Source organism: Eublepharis macularius, chromosome 10 (assembly GCF_028583425.1).
Source record: "Eublepharis macularius isolate TG4126 chromosome 10, MPM_Emac_v1.0, whole genome shotgun sequence".
Lineage (NCBI taxonomy): Eukaryota > Metazoa > Chordata > Lepidosauria > Squamata > Eublepharidae > Eublepharis > Eublepharis macularius.
The window spans coordinates 66,393,439-66,403,976 of record NC_072799.1 but is presented as its reverse complement, the minus strand read 5'-3'; the positions used below and the strand labels follow the sequence as shown (position 1 = coordinate 66,403,976).

The 10,538-nt window shown below is 40.0% G+C and overlaps 1 protein-coding gene across 2 annotated transcripts in view; it reads left to right on the top strand.

Moving 5' to 3' along the window:
• Positions 1-234: 234 nt before the first annotated feature.
• The window catches only part of SPOCK3 (SPARC (osteonectin), cwcv and kazal like domains proteoglycan 3), a 264,800-nt gene continuing 254,496 nt past the window's right edge, over positions 235-10,538 (top strand). For both annotated transcript variants that reach the window (XM_054990643.1, XM_054990644.1), the window contains exon 1: positions 235-432. In XM_054990643.1, coding sequence (XP_054846618.1) covers positions 235-432 — 198 coding nt within the window. The remainder of the gene's footprint in view (positions 433-10,538) is intronic.

Genomic DNA, 10,538 nt, shown 5'->3' with positions numbered 1-10,538 from the left:
GCTTCGGGGCTCTCCGCGGCTGGGAAGCGGGCTTTCGGGGGCCCGCCGGAGCAGGCGGAGGGGGCGGCTCTCCTGGCCCTCCTGCCCGCCCGTCCGCCGCTCTCCTCAGCCGCTGCGCCCTCGCCTCGGACGCCCGCTCCGCTCCGGCGGCGCCCCCCTCCCGCCCCCCGCGCCGGGTGTGCTGGCTTTGGGGCTAACCCCGCTCCCGGCTTTGTGTCTCCCTCTCTCCCGCAGATGCTGAAGGGAGCAGCCTTCCTGGCGTGCGTGTGGGCTGCCGCTTGGTGCAGTCGGGCTGGAGCGGCGGCGGCGGCGGCGGCGGCGGCAGGAGCCGGGGGCAGGTCAGACAGCGGCAATTTTCTGGACGATAAACAATGGCTTACCACCATCTCCCAGTACGACAAGGAGGTCGGGCAGTGGAACAAATTCCGAGACGTAAGTCAGCCGGGCCCGCCTCAGCCTTCCCCGGTGCCTGCCCCTGCCTGCTTACCTGCGCTCTAGCTGCGGGCGCGACCACCTTTCCTGCGGAGGAGCAGCTCTGGACTCCTTGCCGCGGCTTTGCAAGCCTGGCGTGGCCCCGCACTCCCCCCCCTCAATTCTTCCATTGTTTTTATTCCACCCCCCCCCCCTTCATGCAGTTTCAACTTTCGGGGTGGGGACAGAGGGAGCCCTGAAGGTTTCCACCTCTTGAGCGTGTGGAAGCGCAACTCTGCCCGAGGAGCTTTTCCCTGCAGGGGAGCCGCTGTGCTTGTGTAGCGCCAGGATCGATCCCTAATGGTCGCTTTCAAAGAACTTTTAAGGAAGAGGGGGAGGGGGAGGCACTCTTCAGTGGCTTGTCTGCGTGGATAGAAGCCCTGATGGATGGGCTGAGTGCTGCTCGTTCCCCCACCCTCGCCCTGTCTCTTTTTGTGCAAGTGAGCATATATAAATACCTGATTTGATAGAGGTTGCTGGATTCTGAAGTCTAGGGAGTGTAGATGGCAATGAAAGGGTTAAGCTTAGATGCATGTACTGGTTTTGCTAGGTGCCTTTAAAAAAGAGGTGGGGGGAATTTGCTCTGTTAAAAACCAAGTTACACAACATTTCAGTGCTGCAGGGGGGTGGGGGAAGACCATGACCATGGGGAAGTAAGAGTCTAATTGCCTGCGGAAGAGAGAGTGGTAATTTTAAGGGCATGGAAGGCTCCCATGTCTAATCCAGAGGCCAGTCTGAATGATGCATCCCATTTTGACAGGAATGAATTGAATTTTCTGTGATTGGATGTTGCTGAAGCATAGCTGCTGGTTTGTCATCTCCCGTGCCAGTGTTCCCAGAGTCCCTGTTGCTTAGTGGTGTGTGTGTGTGTGTCTTGTTACTTTGTGTACATATCTCAGCTTACAGTACTAGTTCAGCTCAGCATAAGTGACTTTGGCAAATCCCATATGCATGCAACAGGGACTCTAGAGATGCTATGCAGTTACTGACAGCTTTTGGTATTGATAAGATGTGGTGAAGGCAAGAAGTGAACTCGAAATCCCAAACAGGCAGCCAAATAAATGACATTAAGGCCTGGTTCGAAAGTATTGGCCGTATTGGTTTCTGACATTGTTGGTAGAAACCAGGCTTACATTACTGTTATTGCCCTTCCTAGAAGTATTTTTCCCTTTGAACAAAGAAAGTATCGGCAGGTGCATTCAGGGTCTAACTCCATCTTGTTCAACAAAGCATTGTGAGACTGCATTTCATGCTCTTAAACTCTGAAATGTGCAGGCAGTGCAGTAAACAATATGAATATTTTCGCTAGTACTTCATGCTGATTAAAAGTGTATTTTGGGTTTCCAGGGTTAATGCTTTGCATTGGAGACATCTTTGATCCATTGAGCTAAATCTCTGTGTATTTACCTGCGAGTAAACCTTTCTTTATTAAATAAAACTTTTTAGCAAGAGTACATAGGAGCCATAGTCATGTCTTTTTGAAAATAATTTGACATAGTGGAAACTGTGTATGATCTATTTTTATACAGTTCAACATAAAACATTTTAAATATTTCATTCTTACACTGTTGCTTGAAGCATGGCTTATATTACTGTCATTGCCCTTCCTTGAAGTATTTTTCCCTTTGAATAAAGAAAGTATTTAAGGCCTTAATTTACGATGCATATTAACAACTGTCCTTCTGAAGTGTTTGAAAAATATAGATTCTGCCAGGCTAGTATGGTGCTCTTTGCCCTCAAGATGATCTCATTTTCTTATGTCAGTTGATACTGCCCAAGTTCCTAGAAGCATTTCCTTTTCTTCATGTTGGCCTGTTTGTTGGTCTGTTTGTTCTATTTTTTGTAAATATTGTAATACATTTTTCTCTATTTCTCTTGTGTACCTCATGTACTAGAAAACCTTAATCAAGAATTGTTGTCATTTGTGTATTATTATTAGTGTAGATAAATAATCTTGTCTATTGGTATTTATTTATGTCATGTATAGGCCACCTTTCTCACTTGAGTCTCAAAGCAGATTACATAGTGTGAGATTAGTGCAGTCAGTATCAAGGACATTTCAAAACAATGCTATAAGGTAAATAAATGCAAGTTTACAAAGACATAACAATAGCAACAATCCAATACAGAGTTGAAAGAATGCTGACACAGCAAAGCAATTCTAGGACTGACATTAGACAACATAGAGCTACTCAGTAGGAACATACTTAAAGCACAGGTAACAGATAGGAGCACATACTTAAAGCACCAGATAGTACGTAAGGCTTATGTCTATGGTCCTTAACTCATTAGCGGAACATCTCTTTGAGACCCCCTCCCTACAATACAGCATCACAAAAAGCCAGGAGAGTGGGGGCTCTCCTCATCTTCTTCGGCAGGCTGTTCCACAGGTCTAATCCACTATTTTATCCTCTACCAAAAAGGAATCTTGTTTCAGCAGCTGTTCGGCCTTCTGTGTTCACTTATGCTTATAAGTTATATTCACAAACATTGACAGAGAAGTAATATTTTAGGAAAAGGCTACATGTATAGGGATTTCCCTGATGTATTTCTGGTACAGAAGACAAGTCCAGGTAAAGTTTTGATTTTTTGATTTTGCTCCTGAAAAATCAGAGTTGAAAAATGCTGCTATGGAAATCAGATATTTCCGATTTACAAAAGTACTTTAAAATATGAGGAAACATTCAATTTATGTTAAAATCCTAGGAACTAGTAAGTAGACCACTAATAACACAACCAAAGATCTAGTGCTGCAACTCAGTGGAACTTGCTTCACAGTGTAGAATTTGAAATCTCTGTCTAGTTTTAAATATACTTTGAAACATCTTTCTTTTTTTAAAAAAATGAAAAATATCTCAGTGATGTCAACTGAAGAAGATAAAGTTCTTTGTTTCAGTGGGTGATCATTAATTTGTTCTGTTGATTGTACTAGAGTAGCAGAGTTACAAAAGCTATTATGGTGACTTTGAGGGAAAGAGATGCCTGTCTAAAGATTTAATTTGTGTGTTAGGAGCTGAGTTTTAAGTAAGCATTTTTTAAAAAAGAACTGAAGAGCAATTCAAAGAAAACTGTTAGTAAGCATTAATCCTTTATATTTACTTTCATGATTTCAAATGTTAGCCTAAAATGCACTAGATAGACTCATACATTGTAGCTCGTTATTTCTTTGGTATTAGAATTTCTGTTATTCCTTTTAAAAAGTTGCTTTGAGACATTAGCTCCTCAATGTATGATTTGGCTTGTATGCAAAAATAGTAAGTTTGCTGTATTACTCTTTTTGAGCAGCCAGTGCATGTCTCATGTTGGATGTGAAGAATAATCATAAATGCAGTTGGTCAAGTTGCATATATCATTTTTGGTACGTGACAGCTCACTACTAAAGCTTATACAATGTTTGGGTTGTAATGTTGATTTTTATAATATGGATAGTGGAAGCATGACAATATCAAGTGTAGTGGTATGCATATATTATAGAATGAGGTACATTTCTCCTGTGGCACAGTCTTGATGGGGGTATACATCAAAAGACTATATCAGCAGGATTGGTCAATTAAGTTACAATACTTGCATTTACTATATACTTCTGCCTTTTTCCAAGGAGCTCAGATTTCTGTACATGGTCATCCCCTCCGTTAACCTTGTGAGGTAGCTTAAGCTGAGAGAGAGGATAATTGGCCCAAGGTCAGTCAGTGAGCTCTATGACAGAGTAGGGATTTCTGATCCTGGTTCTACCCAATACTAGGCCAACACTAACTGTTTGCATTCACTTGTTCTTGACTGCATGAAGGAGAACTAGAGAAAGTTTTAAAAAAAGTTTTGAGTACTGGTTGCCAACTAATTCTCTGATAGATGCTGCTGTGCCTCTTTACTGGCACATAAGTTCTTTCCCATTTGCAGTATTATCTGGTTTGGTTTTTCACTATATGGCTTTTAATGTCACAAAAACCTCTGTCAAAAAGAGGGATCTGGTAATCTTAATGCATATAAAAGCTTAAGGTAACCCGCATTAAACGTCTGGATCAGTTGGAAGTGGAATTTCAGTTTATTTTTCAAAGAAAAAATGATGGATACTGTACTTGAACAGAAATGCAGTCCTTAAGTCACTTATTTTGAAGTAGTAGCTGTGAAATGGAAAAAAAAAGACAACTATGACGCGAGTAAATATTCTGGATCACTCAAATAAATGATGCATGGTTATAGAATTTTGAGTTTTTTATTTATTTAAAATATTTCTGGTGCCTCCTTTCCAAAGTGGTGTCCCCAAAGTGGTGAACATCAAGGCATTTTAACATTTAAAACCACATTTAAAATGTATATATCAAATGTTTAATAATGCAATAAAACATATAGACATACAGACACAATTTAAGTCTCTTCTACCACTTCAGTAATTGTTAAAAACTGTAATGTATTTAAAATTCTTTGTTTGGACAAGGACAGCATAAATATATTCAGCATTCCTTGTCTAAATTTTTTTCCCTATAAGCACAGGTAGGATTTAGAATGTTTAAACAGTAGTAAATTGCAAGATAAACATGCTTTCTGCAAAAGAAGATAAAAATCCTGTCTATCTAAGGAGTAATTCTGGTGTGAAAAGAAGTATTTAAAGGCTTAGCTTAGGAGTTAACTGACAAGATTGATTAATGTGTAAGATAATGACCCTGACTTCTGGCTCATTGGCTCAGCTTTCCACAGATAATTTAGAACACAATGAAAGAGAATAGAGTGTAGTTCAGAAGAATTGTTCATAATAAGGGAATGTCTTAAACTAATGTTAGTTTCACACCACATTATTACAACTTTGTCTGATAACTTATAATGTTAGTATTGGATAAAATTGAATTAAACACTAAACTGTTCCTTAAATGCTGTAAATATTAAACAATCCTTACTTTACAGAAATGACTTGTAATTTAATGTTACTTATTGTAGCAACCTAAAGGAAAGTTATGGAACGTGGCAAGAACTGTGAAGCAGAAGAAAATTTCTGTATCAAGACTGCAATACTAATCTTGCTGCCGAATTCCAGTTTAGTAGAAATTAGTGAGACACGGTCAATAGTATTTAAACTGAGGCATCAGTTGATATAAGAAAATTTTAGTCTTAGGGCCATTCTATGACTAATTTCCCCCGAGTTCTTTTAATACAAAGTATCTGTGGATGGCTTCATGTTGAGTGAAGGCCTGGGGGAGAAAGCCCTGGGTGTTCAAAACCACCTTTTCCAAGTAGTTTTCCCACCCATGGGGGCAGGGGGGCAGTCCCTGTGTCTCTTTTCCTTCTGGGAAAAAGCTGTTTGTAAGGGGAGAAGAGGATCTGGGGTGGGAAAATGTCTGGTTAGGAAAGGATTAAATGTGTGCCCTCACTTCTGTCAGGTTTCTGCTCAATTTGAAGCCAGATGAGATAATTTTGTGTTTTCTCAACTTTAAAAAAATGTAATTGCAGAACTGTTTTATTATATGTACAGTGGTTAAGTGGTTCGGCTGTGAATCAGCACTCTACTGGTTTGAATCCCGCTACTGCCATGAGCTCAGCAGGTGGCCTTGGGAAAGCCACTCCTTCAGCCCCAGCTCCCCAGCTGGATTGTGGGGATAATAATAACATTAACTTGTTCACTGCTCTGGATGAGGCACTAATCTGTCTAGAAAAGCGGTATATAAGCACAGTTATTATATCTATATCTCTATCTCTATCTATATCTAGATTTTAGAAATACCATTTTCCACAAATGCTAGAGAGTGAAGCTGAATGTGTTGGAATGCTCTATACTGGGCTCCATGTGGTAGATTCCAACTTTGTATATATTTTTTTGCTTTAAAAAACCCTCTCTTTCTAGTAGAAAACTGGTACAGAAGGGCAAAACTACTCCTTCTGTTTGGTTACTGTGCTAGTTTTCTGTTTGTAGGGAGTTCTTAACATAATTCCAAAATCTCCATGATGAATCCAAATCCAAATCCAATTTATTACAGCAAAAGCCAACAATATAAAACAATACGATTACAAGCAATAAATCAGTATTATCAGTACAGGAAAACCAAAGGCATAAAAGGGATAAGAGTTAAAATGGAATAACAGTAATGAAAATAGAAAAAAAAATTATAATGTGTTTTTCACTAGGAGAAGTTTACCTTTTCTGATAGCTAAAGAGCAAAATTTGGCCACAGCATAGGTTACTGAGCTCTGAGAATCTTCTAAAAGAAATTTGCGCAGAACTTCTGGTCTAAATTCCAAATAGGATTGCAAGGGGATAAATTTAGACAAAAGAGGTAGTATGAGGTGAGACCGTTGTTCACAATAAAATTCACAGAATAAAAGTATGTGAGTAACAGATTCCACCATATTGGACATGCATGGACATAAGCGCTCATGCATTGGTATCTGCCAGAATTTGCCGTACAATACAGCTGAAGGCAATGCCTCAAACCGGGCTCTAGAAAATGCCCATCTGTAGGACTCATGGGTAATACTGGATAAATATGGAGCAGCTGAAAAATTAGGACAAGATTTGAGACACCTGAAGTCCTTGGGAAGTAGAGCATCTTCATTTTGAAGTTCAATATCAAGAAGCCTCTGAGTAATAGCTGTTTTTGCCATATTCAGGGTTCAGTTAAAAAGATCTTCAGGATTTAGGCCAATTTGCTTGATCTTGTTAAAGATTTGTGTGAACCAAGGTGGATAAGGGTCCGCAGCTAGGAGATGAGTTATCATTCCCTTTGGATTATAATGAATTTTCAGCCAGAGGAATATTGCCTGTTCCCATACTTTTAATTCAACTCTGGGTAATCCTGCCTCTTGTCTAAGTATTACATTAGATGTACTCTTGGGAGCACCAAATAGAGATCTAAGAATTTTTGATTGGACTGTTTCAAGCATCTTAAAATTGGCAGAGAGTCCAGTTTGTGAGCCATACAAAAGTTGGGCCAAAGATTTTGCCTGGTAAGTTTTTAAGGCCATAGGGAGCATGATGAATCTCCATGATCCTTCATTTGCAGTCTAAACTGGTGTAGTCCATTCTACCACCTTGCTCTTATGAAAGTTTGAACTAGGCCTTAGTTAAATCCTAAAATGGTTCATGTCCAAAATGTGGTTGGTTTGATTGGCTTTGTGGCCTTGGTTTGTATTGTGCACATGCCTTTTAACGTTACAGATTAGCTCGCAGTAGAAAAAGTATGGGCTCTTAATACCTGAGTTGGACCTCCTTAGGAAGGTATTAAAAATGCCAGATAAGTGCACATTCTTGCTGACCTCGCAAACCATCGCTTCACTCCCCAGAGTGTGTCATTCAGACTAGGAGCCACATGCATGAAGTGTAATTGTACCAAACCTATGACATTACTGTAAGCGTAGTGATGAATGTTAATGAAATGGTTTGCTGCTATACCGTTTCCAGTTCCTCCTGCCTGCTGTCAAGTATAAGGAAGAAGGGTACTTTGACACAAACTAGAGGATAAGTCCTGTCGGTAAGAAGGAAAGGGACTATAGATGTTGGGATAAGCTGCTGAACAGAGCTTGCACACTAAATTACATTAATGAGACGCCTGTGGCAGCATCTTACTTTTTTTTTGTTTACTGTCTCTCTCTTCATATACAGTGGTCTTCAAGCTGTATTTCAGTGGCAGCCCTTCTTTAAGAACAGAGTCCAAGAATAAAGTTGACAGCCCCAGAACAATACAAAGCAACTGCAGAGCTATGCAATTCTGTTACTAATTTTTTTCCCCACTGGCTTCTTGAAGCTCTCGCCAGTGCTTTTTCTTAATTCATTTACTACATATAACACAATACAAAAGCTACTTATTGGCAATTTAGTGAATTCTTGCCCTTTTCTGATGTAGTCAAGAAGCAACTCTGGAAGAAGAAATGCCTGTAACAACAGGCTTGGTTCCTGATAACTGGTCCACAGGCGCAGGTTTAGTGTGTCCTAGTGACATCACCAGCAAATTGGGGGAAGGGGAGTCCCTGAAGTTTGCAGAAAAATCTGAGGTCTTGCAAATATGTAGACCTGGGCTATTAATAGGATTGCCAACCTCCAGGTGAGGCCTGGAGATGTGGAATTAAAACTGATCTCCAGACTAGAGAGATAAGTTCCTCTGGAGAAAATGGCTGCTTTGCAGGGAGGACTCTATAGCATTAGTCCCTGTGGAGGTACCTCCCCTCCCCAAACCCTGCCTTCTCCAATCTCCATGCCCAAATAGCCAGATACTTCCTAACCTAGAGTTGGCAATCCTAGCTTTGAAAGACTTTATAGGTAATAACTAGCACCTTGAATTCAACCCAGAAAGTAATCCGTAGCCAATGTGGTGGCTGCAGAACAGGTGTAATATGTGCATTGTACCTAGATCCAGATACTAATCAAGGTGTGGCATTCTGTCTCGAAGTTTCTGAACTGTCTTCAAGAGAAGTCGCACGTACAGTGTGCTACAGTAATCTAGCTTAGAAGTCACTGTGGCATGGATCTACATGGTCAGATCAACTGGTCAATGTAGGGAGCCATTCTCTAATGGAGATGGAAGAAAGTGTTTTTAATGGCTAAGTACACTTTTTGCTCCATCGATAATCTTTCTTTCTTTCTTTCTTTCTTTCTTTCTTTCTTTCTTTCTTTCTTTCTTTCTTTCTTTCTTTCTTTCTTTCTTTCTTTCTTTCTTTCTTTCTTTCTTTCTTTCTTTCTTTCTTTCTTTCTTTCTTTCTTTCTTTCTTTCTTTCTTTCTTTCTTTCTTTCTTTCTTTCTTTCTTTCTTTCTTTCTTGCTCTACTCTTCTGACATATAAGTCTTAAGTAGTAACTGAGAATATGAGGAAGAAAGTAAGAATTCAGGCCAGCGAAAGTTAGTCCACAAACTACAGAAGGGTTGATTTCTTATGAGTTACCTGAATTCCCATGGCCTGAACTAAAAATTTAGCTAAAATGAGTAAATTTTCCACTCTTGAGTCTGTTAGCATTTTAGGAACTAAAGTATCCAGTGTAAAATCTGTCCAGTGTAATGTCAGGGGTTTGATCTATTTCTTTCTCACCTTGTTGTACCATGGACATGCAAATAAAACATGGGTTACAGTTTGGATAACACCCAGACCACAGCCACAATATCTGTTTGAGAAAGGTACACCCTGAATGTGGCCTTCAGAGACTGCAGAAGGTAGTGCATTTAGTCTTACGAGCATAATTGCTCATCTATATTTAGGGACTGTTAAGCCAAACAAATACATTGGAATCGTAACACTTGGAGGGATCCCCATATAAAAGGAAGAACAGACTTTCTTACCTCTACAGATGGTGCTGTTCATATCTGTCTTCAAAATTAATTCCTTGATGGTTTTATGAGCTGAAGACCATCCTAGAGCAGCGATTACATGCTCTGAACATTGTAAAATATTCAGTTTTCCTTCAGTTGCTTGGCTCCCTGCACTAGAATAGTTACCATGCTTCAAGTAAAACAATATGCTATTGTTCTCTGAGAAGCCAGAATGTTCAGAGCCTGAATCCAAGTTCTGGCTTCAATAGAATACTGGACCAATTCTAATCCGAGGGCGGTGCCTGCCACAGACTTTGGTATTCCACATATCTGCCGTAAAAACCATATTAGTGGTCAGTCTATAGTTTTATCTATCTTATGAATCCACACTGCTGTGCCATATAGTATTTGGGGTATTACTTTGCTATTAAAAGCTGTGATTGCAGATGGAATGTATTGTCCACCTTTTCTATAGAAGAATTGCTTTATTGCTGCTCTGGAAGAAGCTGCTTATGTCATCATTGCCTTACGCTGGGGCTTCCAAGATAAGTGATCATCAAAAGTTACTCCAAGATACTTGAGAGATCTGATCTGCTCCAGTTTATCTTCTAATCTCCATTTATATTTGCAGTCTCTTCTCTGTCTTGTAAAAACAAGGATCTTCGACTTAGCAAAATTAATTGACAGGCCGTGTTCCCGACAATAGTTGGAGAAAAAATGTATTAGCCTTTGAAGCCCAATAGGAGATTGTGATATTAAAACTGCATCATCAGCATAGAGTAATACAGGAATTTCTAGGGTTCCCAAATTTGGCAGATGGAATTTATCTTGTTTAAGAGAAGGTG